Source organism: Phyllopteryx taeniolatus, chromosome 7 (genome assembly GCF_024500385.1).
Source record: "Phyllopteryx taeniolatus isolate TA_2022b chromosome 7, UOR_Ptae_1.2, whole genome shotgun sequence".
NCBI lineage: Eukaryota > Metazoa > Chordata > Actinopteri > Syngnathiformes > Syngnathidae > Phyllopteryx > Phyllopteryx taeniolatus.
The window spans coordinates 10,030,626-10,043,571 of NC_084508.1; the positions used below are offsets into that span (position 1 = coordinate 10,030,626).

Consider the following 12,946-nt stretch of genomic DNA (forward strand, 5'->3'; position numbering starts at 1 on the left):
TTGGGCTCCAGTGCCGGGTAGCATAAAGGCACACGGGCCCACCCCTTCCACTCATCCGCACGACCCCCTGCAGCAATCAAGCGGCGCTCACAACGACGTCCTTGTTCCCCCCGTGGAAACTCTCATCACTTTCTCAGTAGGTCCCTACTGAGGAATATTTCTTGGAGTCAAATATAGCCTTGGGATAAAAAGGATTATTGACGCAAGCGAGAGAAGCTAATCAGATTCCTGCATCTCATCAACAGGAGCAGGAACCAGCACCGCGTTTTATCTGATGACCTCAAAAAAAATGTACCCTCTTAAACAACAGGTAGTAGAAAAAAAAAATAAAGGCATAGGCATCATTTGTGCAAAATAAAAGGTGCATACATAAAAGGACAAAATAGAACCATTTAATGGTCAAAGGGGTGGAAAACTTCAACCTTCACACCACACTAAGATGCTACCATTGGGCTGCCTGGTAGTCACCATGGCGACCAAATGGAGGCCCTGGGGAGAGGCCCTGAGGCAGTGAAGAAGGAAAATGGAGGGAGAGCAGAGGAGCGACACAAAAAAAGGGAGGGTAAGAGGAGGAGGAGGGTGAGGAGCAGCGAAAGCGGGATAAGGGGAGGGGGGGGGGGGGGGTTGTTGAGCACGCATGTGGGGGATCTGTCAGCGTTTGATGTTAACTCATGGCGACAGAAGCATGGGGGCGACGAAAGCTGCTCTACCTGCGCTGGGAACCCGAGGTGCCGAGGCTGCCGGGAGATGGCAAAGATGAAGGCGGAGGGATAAAAACAGGCTTATAGGGAAGGAAATAAGAAATTCATTGAACGGCGGGAAAAACAAGCGTGAAAGGGGAAAGAAAATGCTAATCTGACAGAAAGGTGAGTGAGGCTAAGACAAAGATGCATGTAAGAACAATTCAAGACTGAAGCCCGGAAGAATTGGTTTCCATTTGCTTCTGTAAAGTATAAAATGCGCACAGATCAATAAAAGCATTGGGACCATGCTGGCCATGACACGGACAGAAGTGACTCTCAACCACTGTGCCGCAGCACCTTAGTGTGCATCTTTGTTCCTCTATCTATGCCAGTGATGTGTTGTGACAAGCAGAACAATGAAATACTGTATGCGCTATTTGACAGAAGGTACATTTAACCTGTGTATCATTCATCCAAAACATGGCTTCCTTTGCGTATATCAGGTTTGTGTTGAACTAAAACAGGCACAAATTTCACACAGAAAGTACATTTGTGACTAAACAAATAATTTTTTCTTATCATTATTTCAGAATACCATGTATAATTTTTGTTTGGTGGTGTGCCGTGAGATTCCTGTAAAGTAAAACGTGCCTTGCCTCTATAAAGGTTGGGAAACACTGACCTACAGGAAGTGAAAACGTAAGAAATATGACAGTGCTTACATACATCGTTGTATGTTAGGGAGGAGCAAAGTTCAGTCTGGGTTGTTAATCTTTGCTGCATTCGCATGTATACACACACTTCGGATGCATTTATGCTAAATCGGATCATCTCTAAGCCATTTATTTATAAAGGGTTATCCAAGATGGTTTAAAATGATGTTTACCTTTTTGGGATCATAGTTTGTGGTATAGTTACAGCAAAAACTAATAATACAGGCAATTAGAAAACCTTATTAGGTACCGTAGGACGTCAATTGTTGTTGTTGGTTTTTTTGTGTTTGTTTTGCTATTCGACCACCATGTATATTACCTCTGACATAGAATTTTCTCATTCTTTCAAATACAAGCCAATGTAAGCCCAGTTTAACTTGTAGATGCTTTACCAACTGGTTATTGTTGGAGTTACTTTAATTTTTAATCCATTCTTCACCCACAAAATGTCAGATTTGGCAACACTGAAGGAGGAAATATGTTGATGTCTTAAGTACCATTATAAACAGATAACGTGGACAAAACTGTGACTCCGATGCAGCGAACAACTATAAATCCCGTGTGCCCCATTGGGAACACAATTAATTCAAGCCATAATACGTCTTCGTGCGTAGTCTGATCTCGGGAGTCTCAGAGTCAGTGACAGTCTGACAAAAGCTGTTAAAAGACAGACAAAGGCTCCCAGATCAAAGCTGAGACAATGCTTGTCCATACTCTCAATCGCTGTTGTGATTTTCACCTCTCGCTATTGTCTCCATCCAGCTGCTAGAAGAACAGATTACTGCCCATCTGCAGAGGAAAGGAGCGCGCATTCATTAAATACCCGAGAATATCAGCGTATTCGACCACCGAAGATGCAAGTCGCAACACAGAGAGGCCAAGATAATAATTCGCTAAATGTCAGATTACCGAGACAGCCAGACACCCCTTGGGGCCCGAGGAGAGCCCTCAAGATGAAGCCAGATAGACAAACAAGGAAAGAGGAGGAGGAGGAGGGCGGGAAGTGTTGCTAGCGGCGGGAGCCCTTTTACACTAAATGACTGGGACAGGGTAGGGAAGGGATGCTGGGAAGAGGCAGACAGTGATGTTAAAGGAGGAGAAACAAATGGAAAATGGTAGACGCGAGTGAGATGATGCGGGAGGAAACCACAGGGGAGGAGGGAGGGCCGGCAAAAAGGAATCACAAGGATTCGTTGCCTTGAGAAAAACAAATCTTGACTGGCAACATGCATTCATTATTTGACAAATGAAAAGAGCAGCATATAAACTACAGTGTGAATATTAGACTGAAATATTAGTCAATGGTTATAAGTTATGTAGAGACCAGTGGTGGGTGGGTTAATGTGGTTCAGTTTTGAAGATTATGAGAGTTGTCCCTGGTTTGGTGAAAACCACGCAGCACTGAACGCGTCAGTCGGAACGAGACGAATGAGAACGATTGCATAATTTGCACAGTACTAAATGTTCCACGGCTCCTGATGTACAGTAGGCTACCCAAGTAGAATTTGCAAGTGATAAAGAGTCCCATACCGTGACTGGCAGGATTGCTCCACTCACCTGTTATGACTCGCTGGGCCTCATAAGGTTCCATGTAGCCATTGTTCTCAGAGGGAACCGGTCTTGCATCTGGTTCTGGTAGATGGTCCAAGCGAACGTCAAACGGGTCTGAATAATCAGTGTCCCCTGCCAGAGGAGCAGACGGCACAGCCTAAAAGAGAAGAAAAAAAAACAACAACCCACAAACACTTATATGAAGAATTTATTAAATTACTTGGATACACTTAAAGGTCCCATATTTTACCAAACCAACTTTTTCTAATATTTGAGATGTTATATTGGCTCTATGGTGCCTCAGCAAATGTGAAATATGAAGTAAAATCATCCATGCATTCTTAAGATTCAGACGTTTTTCTGCCGAGAGGCATGAAAACAGGTCATTTGAAATTCTCGAGCTTATCTACAACAGTAGCGAAGATCTCCGCCTTCCCTTACTGCACCTGAGCCAGCGCTGTCGACATAACAAACACGGAGGCAACCAATCTGAGGAAAGGGAGCGGAAATCTTAGCCAAATATGAACAAAGCGGATACAAAACCGGGTCAAACACAGCTGTCGGAGGGGCCTTTTCTGGGCAATCTTATGACAAAACCAAGTGTTTTTTTTAAATGAAATTGACACTTTTATACTAAGTCCAGCCGGCACGTGGGAGACTGGGTAGCACATCTGCCTCACAGTTCTGGGGACCGGGGTTCAAATCCCGGCTGTGCCTGTGTGGAGTTTGCATGTTCTCCCCGTGCCTGGGTGGGTTTTCTCCGGGCACTCCGGTTTCCTCCCACATCCCAAAAACGTGTGGTAGGTTGATTGGAGACTCTAAATTGCCCGTGGTTGTGAACGGTTGTTTGTTTCTGTGTGCCCTGCGATTGGCTGGCGACCAGTTCAGGGTGTACCCCGCCTCCCGTCCGAAGATAGCTGGGATAGGCTCCAGTAGACCGCGACCCGAGTGAGGATAAGCGGTAAAGAAAAATGGATGGATGGATGGATACTAAATCCATGTTAGAGAGTCACTCTATGAAGGTCTAACTAGCCAAAATATGTGACCTTCAGTAACAAACAATAGACACAAACAGAACTACTTAGAGCAGTGAGCCCCAACCACTGTTCTGCCGCAGTACTCTCTTCCACTGCCACCACTCAAATTATTTCAGTAATTCCAGTAATCCACCCCCTCCATCGCTGGGGTTAGGCTACAGAACCACCCCCCACGATAAGTGAAAATCCACGATATTGAAATACCCTGTTTAAATACATCCTAGGCATGTTTTCATAGAATTTACAGCACTTCAAGGTCGTTAAACACACCTTAAAAGCAATACCAACCCATTGAGAGAGCAAGAGCAATGGATAACACAAAAGTATTATCCAAACAATACCAAAAAAAGAGTAACTACTGAAATAACAAAAAAATTTTTGTGACATTTATGTTTGGTAGTGTGCCATACAAATGGTTCTGAATAGACTATTTTCAAGCAACGTTATGCCATCTTCATGAGTAGTCACTTGTTGACTAAATTCCATTGCATTACTGTGCTCATAAAAAAAACAACAAGGTCAATTAAAAATAAATAAATAAAATCATCGCTTATGCCTGCTGGCAGACAAAGATGCGCAATCACATCCCGCTGAATTGCTTGCATGCAAAGTAGATGGAGGGTTGTTGTTTTTATGGTAATATTGTGACACTTATTTGCAACAACATTTAAAGTGCCACAAGAGGCGGCACGTTATGTTTAGCAGCAATATGAATGTGCTCCTGGTTCAAAATCTTTAACAATATTCTGTGCCGTGGTTGCCAAGACAGCACAGCGGCTGGAGAAGAAAGTGTATTTCTAACATTTTAGGGATGATAAAATTGAACGAATGCATTCACTGAGCACCGTACAACGCAGGAGGCAGAGAGTGGTCCACTGGATTTCTGACAGCTACAGAGGTAGCCATATGGTCACTCACACACACACACTCGCTCACTCACACACACTCTTTGGCAAAATGCTCCACTGTGTCTGTCTGACAATTCCCAGTTCAGCACACACAAAGTCTGAAAATAAAACTAGATTCCAGCGCCCATATTGATTGTGTTGTCTATCGATGTACAGGAATCTGCTGTGTTAATTAGAGTGCAGATTTTCCCACAGATCCCGGGAAATTAATGAGGGAACAAGCTATCGACTGGAATTCGCACTGTTAATGAACGTCACAACGTTTGTGGTATAAACTCCAAAAGTCTACTTTTTAAACAAAGTTGAACCTTTCCATAGGGAGCGAGCCTTGCAAAAAAACTGAAATAACACCCCCCTATGTTTTTTCCCCACAATTGCTTGTATTAATAGTTTGAACTGTAAATTATAAGTTTGAGCCAAGACAAAACAAATGGCTTACAGATCTGATTTTGAAAAAAATTCACCTGTAAATGCCAAGACTCACTCATAAATTCCTCCACTAATTACCCAGGCTAAACTTAGCTCCTCCCCAAAATACAAAGCTAGCCTCTCGGTCGAGATGCATCACTTAAACACAGTTCAACAACACCAATGTATTACTTTCCTATTATACAGGAATATAGCGTTTCAGAACGAGAACAAACAAATCTGAATAGGTAAACAGCAAATAGCTGGGGATAGCTGCCACAGAAAAAACGTGAATGTCAATCTATGAATATAATTTTAGTCAATATTTGGGGCATTACTGTAAAACCTTTGCTACCGCTACAGTCACTGTCTTCATGGGCAGAACAGTAAAAAAGACGCAGCTCCCTGTGGCCCGCGACATATCCCAGTCCACATTACCGTCCCCCAACACGTGCTCATGCGGGGGTCTCTCAGCTTGCAAAACCAAACCCTATTCATTATTTATGGAAGGGTTAAACTCAAGGGACGGGCGACCACCTCCAATTCAACACACCGCTCAAGCCGTCAATTATCATCTCATCTAACTCTGCTGGATACCCGTGTGGCATACGCGGCTACAATTTATGCAAACATATTTGTGACACACATTTTCTCACCGAGTGCGATCAATAAAGCTGTCACACTGATAGTAAATGGGACAACGTGAATTGGGAGAGTGCTTTCACCCCCTTCACTCCTTCCTCTCATCCTCCCCAAGCTTTTTTTGTCATCACCTACCGCACAGGTGTCAAACTCAAGGCCCGCGGGCCTGATCCGTCCCCTCCATGTAACTTTTTACAGCCCGTGAAAGCTTGCTACCAATTTTTTTTTGTGGTGATCATAGTCGAGTCAACGTCGATTAATTGATGAATTAGTTCATATTTTTTTCAGTCGTCAACTTGCTGTGTGCAGGTACGCCCCCAAACACAAGCACCCACTATCCCCACTGTCCTCGGTTGCACTGGCCTCACCCCTGATTCGTTCATCCAATCACATTTAGATACCTTCATGGCATTGCAGAGAGTCAGAACTTGTCAAAGTTTAACACCAATTCATATACAACTGCAGTGTCACTCCTCGCTACAGTATATAATAGTGAGCTATATATATATATTTTTTTTTTAAATAGTCTGTTGTATGATTTGAAATGTCTTTAAAATCTGTTCCTATTTACACAAAAGATAAACAAGCAAGTTTTATTCACTTACTGTACAAAAATGTGATCCACCTTAAACTATTGTACTTAGCAAACCGTGATATTTGGCCCGCCGTTACACCCCTAACAGTTACAAATTTATGTGCTTTCACTATTATATTCAGACCCCTAAGGGTAACCAAAACTACAATGTGGCCTGCCATGAAAACAAGTTTGACACAGAGACATGCTTACAGGTTCTTGCTGGTCATCTAAAGAGATGGCACTGAGCAAGATCTTGGTGCGCCCCAGGTCCTGGGAGTCCACTTTGATGAGTCTGCGTTTGGGAGATTTCACGTCCGTGCTCGAGGACTTCATGGGCGAGCCGTACACGGGTGTGGCAGGCTCCGAAGATTCGGCCCCGTGTCGGTTTTCCGAGTCCTCGTACGGATCTTCAAAGTCCAAGTCCCTTTGGAGGCGATAGGCTTTTAGGATCTCGCTCTCGGTGTAGTCCGGCGTGGGAGGCTGCGGGGGCACTTTCCTGCTGCCGAAACTCAGGTAGTCTTTGAGCCACTTGGCCATAGCGCCTCTTCTTCCGAACCTTAGTGGAGCGCTAAAGATTGAATGGGGCAGACAACGACAAGAAGGTTATTGGAGCCTCATTATTTTGTCGAACAACTTTTATGGTAGGTATAAATGTAATGCATCAAACAATTGCTGGATACCCTTTGGTAGACATCGGGGAATCTACAATGATCTCAGATAGTTAATTCAATATCAGCTTGCAAGTACATTAAACAATAATTCAATTTCATTAGAGTAAAGTAACATTTTTACATTCGGTTAAATAGTACAACGGTTTACTGTGAGACTACGATGACACAAGCTAGGAATTGCTTGCATTTTAAAAAGCTAGATAGTTTTTAAATGCCAACAATTTGTGATGACATTGAGTGTAAGAAGCAACACACTCATGCATGCATGCGTTAAGTAGCAATTAAAGTGTGTACCCTAGGGCAGGGCAATATAGCCTTAAATAAGATTTTAGATCATGTTCATCACCCAAAAAAAAAAATGAAAAAATTTACGATTGTAATCTTTTTTCCCCATTTGCTTGTAGAAAAAGAAAGTGACATTCAAATAAAAATTCTGTTTTGTTTTTTTCCTTCTGGGATTTGCTTCTGAGATCAGACGCGTTTCGAAAGGGTTTCCCCCAAAAGGAATGTTCCCGCCACCATTAACTTGCATCAACAACCACAGAAACAATGGAGATATATTTTTTTTCCTTTCCAAATAATGTGACATTAGGTGCTTTTCTTTTTGTCAAAACATAATACAGACCCTTAAGAAATTAACAATTGCAGAACTTAAAATGAAACATCAAACTCAGCTGGTCAATGTCTGTTGTTGTTCAGCTCTCACACTCTTTTTTCATGGCGTACAAATGAGGCAAGGCGACCTCGACAAAATCTGTATTGGAAGCACATACCTCGGGTCAAAAGTTTCCAACATGTCGATAAATTACTGCAAACGCTTTGAACAGTGGAAGCCGCAACAATAAATGCGGAAATAAATTAAATCCTGACAAATCAAATGATAAAATCAACTACTCAATCAGCCCTATGGTATCCCCGCTAAAGTATACGTGATTTAAAGAAATACTATATGACTAGAATTAATTTTAAAAAGGAGTGTGCCTTTTCATGCTGTCAAAAAGGACACCGGGAGAAACTACAGGAGCTGCTCAAAGACACTCCTTTTGTTTTAGGCAACAAGAAAATCTGCCAGGTGAACTTTGCCCGAGGGTTGCCAAAGTTGCTATACTTGTATGCTAAACAGATAACCTCCTAAAAAAAAAATATAACATAACCAAGACAGCCAAGCAAATTAAACCAACAAGTCTTGGTTTGTGGTGGAGGTAAGCTTTAAAAAAACAAAAACAAAAAAAAAACACTTTCAGTTTCAACTTTCACCGCAAACTACAGCATTGGCTTGACAAAAAGCAAAAGCACATGGACTCACCAGCCAGTGTTTGTGTGTGTGTTTATGCGCTCAGCCCCTCAGCCACTTTGCACGCTTCATTCCGTCTTCCCTCGTGTCCGCCCACGAAACAACTTCCACGCGTTTGTGATTCAAAAGACGGGTGGAGGGGAGTGTGGGGGTGGTGTAACTAACACACACACACACACACACACACGCACACACGCACGCACGCACACAAAAAAACGGCTTTTTCAAACCAGAAACAATGATCCAAGGAGGAAGGAGCGGAGGGGGGCCGGGTGGTGGTGGGGGGTGGGAGGGGGATACATGCAGCGGGGATCCCTCAAGGAGCGAAGGCAAAGGTCCAAGTGAGTGAGTGGAGCTCGGAGATAAAGAGAAAGTCAAAGCTTTTAAAGGGGAGGTGCTTCACTCCGTCCTATTATCTGCGGCTCCTTCCACGCGCACTGGAGCGTTCATTCATTTAAATATCGGCAAACATGGAGAGCTTCCTCTAAAAATATCACGCGGGGTGTGGGGGTGGGGGGACATGCGGTGGAGTAAACAGAGGGGAAATCAGCTCGCACGAACACGCGACGTGGATGTGCATTATTTATCCTCATGACATCACTGGAGGTCCTTTTTCTTCTGCTGATTCAAATCGGAATCATCCTTAATGGTTGTCTTAGCAGACTACCTCCTATAAAATATAATAGATCTACACATTATATTATGCGTATATGGTAGACTACGTGTGTCATTTCCCAACATTTTGAAAATATTTGTGTAGAACATTGAGGAAAAGGAGCTAGCACTTCGTATGGAGCGTTTTGTCTGTGTTAAGTCAGATCTTATTAGCTCGTGTTGTGATGCGGCAGCACGGTGAACTAGTGGTTAGCGCATCTGCCTCTCAGTACTTCTTCGGATTCGAATCTCGGCGAAGACTCTGCTGTAGCGGGGTAATGCTATCGAAAGGTCATTGAACCTTTAGGGTGGGCTTTCTCAGGCTTGTGTGTAAGTCTGCTGTCAACGCTTTGTTGAGCTCTCTTCTGTGCTTCTTTTTTAGGCTTTTGTGTAAAACGCTGCTGTCATTCCACACTGTGCTTCTTTTTCAGGTTTTTGCATAAGACGCTACTGTAACTCGCTCACTCTGTGCTTCTTCAGGCTTTTGTGTAGCCCACTGCCGTCAACGCTTTATCACACTCTCAGTCTGTGCTTGTTTTTCAGTTTTTTTGGTGTGTGTAGAACACTGCTGTCAACGCTTTATCACGCTCTCACTCCGTATTACTTTTTAGGTTTTTTGTGTAAGGTGCTACTGTAATGCTTTGTGATGCTCTCACTCTGCACTTCTCTTCCAAGCGTTTGTGTAAGACGCTGCTTTCCCGATCTCACTCTGTGCTTCTTTTTAAGGCTTTTGTGTAGCTCACCTTGTCACGTTCTTATTCTGTGTTTGTTTTTCAGGCTATTGAGTAAGACGTTACTGTGAAGCTTAGTCACTCTCTCACTTTTTGCTTTTTTTTGGGGAGGGCTGCGTAAGACTCTGCTCTCACGCTTTGTCACACCGTCAGACTTTGCTTCACTTTCAGGGTTTTGTTTCTCAAACTTCTCCAAGCAGTTGTTGCTTTCCAACATACATCGCCAGACACAGGCCCTGACATCGTCACGCATCTAATTATCTGATTGCGAGATGTCATGTTGCTGTGTGAAAACATGGCAATAATTCCACCTCTGTGTAAAAGGCAAATGCAAATAAAGACCAGATTCTTTGTTACACCTCTGTAAGAGAGGCTTTAGAATGCTGTGGAAGGAATCCTGCCATGCTTCTGAGCAAGCAGGGCTGCAAGGTTGAATTTTATTCAGCAGTGCAAACACTCATTGTCCTATACACAAGCTGTGGTAAAAAGCACTGAGGCCTGCACATCCTGATTGGAAAACATATTGAATTTCATCTCACAGATGTGCTCATCTCCATTGTCCACCAGGGCAGAATGGACGTGCTACAGCCATTAAGGTCTGTAAATGCCTTTTTTCTTTACGACACTCATGAGCTCGCTTTCTCTTACAGGCGGGAAAGAGGATGAGGTCATTGTACTGGAATCCTCACTCCCACACAACCCTCCACCACGCAAGATAACCATCAACATCAGACCCCTCGCATCTTCCTCCTCTTGCTCACTGTGTTTAAGGCTTTCCTGGCTCCAGTCATGAGCCAGACCATTTGGAAGAAAATCTGAAGCCACTGGGGGCTTATGAGGGTTAATCCAGTACTTTGTGGGTGTCTGTTATTCGGTTTTAATCAGTTGTGACTTGAAAAGATGCAATCATTTATACATAACAAACCAGAGGGAAAAGACAGTTAATCTCTGGAGGCTATAAAGACAAGATGTCTCTCCATTTTGCCGAAATGAAAATAAAATGACAAATGAGTCTTCTAGGGCCAAAGTTGAACACTCTTGTTATTTGGAATTCAATGGCGCAGAACATCCAAAGTCAAACAAAATTCCTTCCATGATGCCACATGACTGCAAGTTGCACTGTGGCAAGATTTCCCAAAAAAGACAATCTGTCAAAATGTTGAGTCTGGTTGGCATTGCCATTTCAACCTGAGTGCACTACACCAATAATTCGGAAAATTGGTTGATGGGTTCTGCAGAAATGGGGGTAACTATTTTTTTGGGGAATGTTTTTGTGTGATATTACCAATAGAAAATCTGTTCCAAAAACACCCTTAAATTAGAGTTCAACAGTATAACTTCATTATTTCTCAACAGATCTCCGCAAACCTTTAGTTTCGTGAGGCGCTCTGCAATGTCTGCATAACAATTATGATAAGTGTGATGCAGAGCAGTTTACCAACTTTTACTGAGCCAAGACACATATATTTACATTAAAACTAATCTCACAGTACACCACCAAACCAAAATATCACAAGTATATCCAAGATTTGTCATAAGATTTCCAGGACTGGCGCCACAAAAGATACAGTTCAAATCCATGCTAAACGTTTCCCCTTTAAATTAATCCTCCCGGAGTCGAAAGCACTGTTCCAGCCTTCTCTTGCACATCTTCATGCACTCCTGGAAAGATTCTTTCAGGATCCGCCGCAGCTCCCTCACCACGACCATCTTGATGTTGTCGATGTCTTCAAAGCGGGTCCCTTTGATGATTTGCACAGAGGCGAGAGGTGGGGGACATTCCGGACTGGTCACCAGCCAGTTGCAGGGCACATCAAGAAAAATCCTTTGAACAAGGTAGAGTCCACCAGTACCAGGGGGAAAAAAAACTCACCCAAGCACGGGAAGAACATGCAAACTTCATGTAAGAAGCTCGGGCCCAAGATTCAAACATTGAAAATAAATGTGAGGCAGACTTGCAAAAAACAAGACCACTGTGTTGGCTTACACTCGCATACAGCTTGTCTAAAATAATGTCAGAATCCATCTAATGCTTGTGCTACCTATTTCCTACAGGTTGCTTTTAAGTCCCATTACCTTGCAATGTACCGCTAACAACTCTCCACAATTCATCATCCCCCATTTCACTTGCATCATGATCATTATGCATTTCAGTATGCTATACAACTTGGCCACAGAGCTATAGAGCCTTCTGAAGCGAGAGATGGAAAATGATGATGCAATGGGACCATGTGGAGAAAGGAAAATTGGAGTATTCAAAATGTGATCTCATCCAGCGAGCCATAATCATAGAGAACGGCAGGTATTAAAAGGAGTCTTTCCAGCAATAATGTACAGTGGTGCACAATTTTATGGACTCACGCAGACTAAAAGTCACTGTGGAACATTTCAGGGGAACCAAGCAGATTCCTCATTATGAAGGGTAAAATTGGGTTTTGATGTTTTCTCACAGCATCATCTTCTGCCATTATCTACTTTTAGTTGTCTGAATGCATGGCATATTGTTCCTTTGGACTCCTTTGAATTGTGTACAGGCAAGGGATGGAGTTGTCTCACTTGTGTTTACTGACCCCTTCTGGTCGGCGGCGCGTATTGCGGATGCATGACTCTTACCATCAATTCACCTGTCACTGATTACAAAATACTCTATTCCATATGAAATACTTCAGTACGTTAAATAAAGCCGGTAGTTTGGGTACAGTAGTGAGTACATGCAAAGCCTAGAACGCACAGATCTAGCTTGTAGAGTTTCGCTTCACCAGTGGATCCACTGGTGAACAGTAGTTTGACTAGCAATTCCTAAAAAAAAAAAATATAAATACGTTTATGTACTTACTTTTTTGTGTGTTAGTGAAAGAGGTAACACGTAAGAGGAGTTGTAACATCTTCTCGTGTGTGTAAAAGCTTGGCGCTTCGCCCAACATGGCCTTTTTAAAACTTGGAGTACAGTCGTCCATGCACAGGACGAAACCAACCTTGATTATATCACATCCAATCAAATGCCAAACGGGTTTGCTTACGCTGCGCTGATTGGTTCGTACGTTAATTTGGGCGGGTTTAGTGCGAGTGTGCCAGCC

The 12,946-nt window shown here is 43.1% G+C and overlaps 1 protein-coding gene across 3 annotated transcripts in view; it reads right to left on the reverse strand.

Annotated features, from left to right (window-relative positions):
• Window positions 1-12,852, reverse strand: part of shdb (Src homology 2 domain containing transforming protein D, b) — a 34,452-nt gene extending 21,600 nt beyond the window's left edge. For 2 of the 3 annotated variants that reach the window (XM_061780392.1, XM_061780390.1), the window contains exons 1-3: window positions 12,706-12,852; window positions 6,730-7,087; window positions 2,954-3,104 (exon numbers count right to left, since the gene is read on the reverse strand). In XM_061780392.1, the coding sequence (XP_061636376.1) occupies window positions 2,954-3,104; window positions 6,730-7,056 (478 nt within the window). In that variant the 5' untranslated portion in view covers window positions 7,057-7,087; window positions 12,706-12,852. Of the gene's footprint in view, window positions 1-2,953; window positions 3,105-6,729; window positions 7,088-8,496; window positions 8,751-12,705 lie in introns of those variants that run through there. The other variant, XM_061780391.1, reaches the window with a different exon arrangement.
• Window positions 12,853-12,946: the final 94 nt, after the last annotated feature.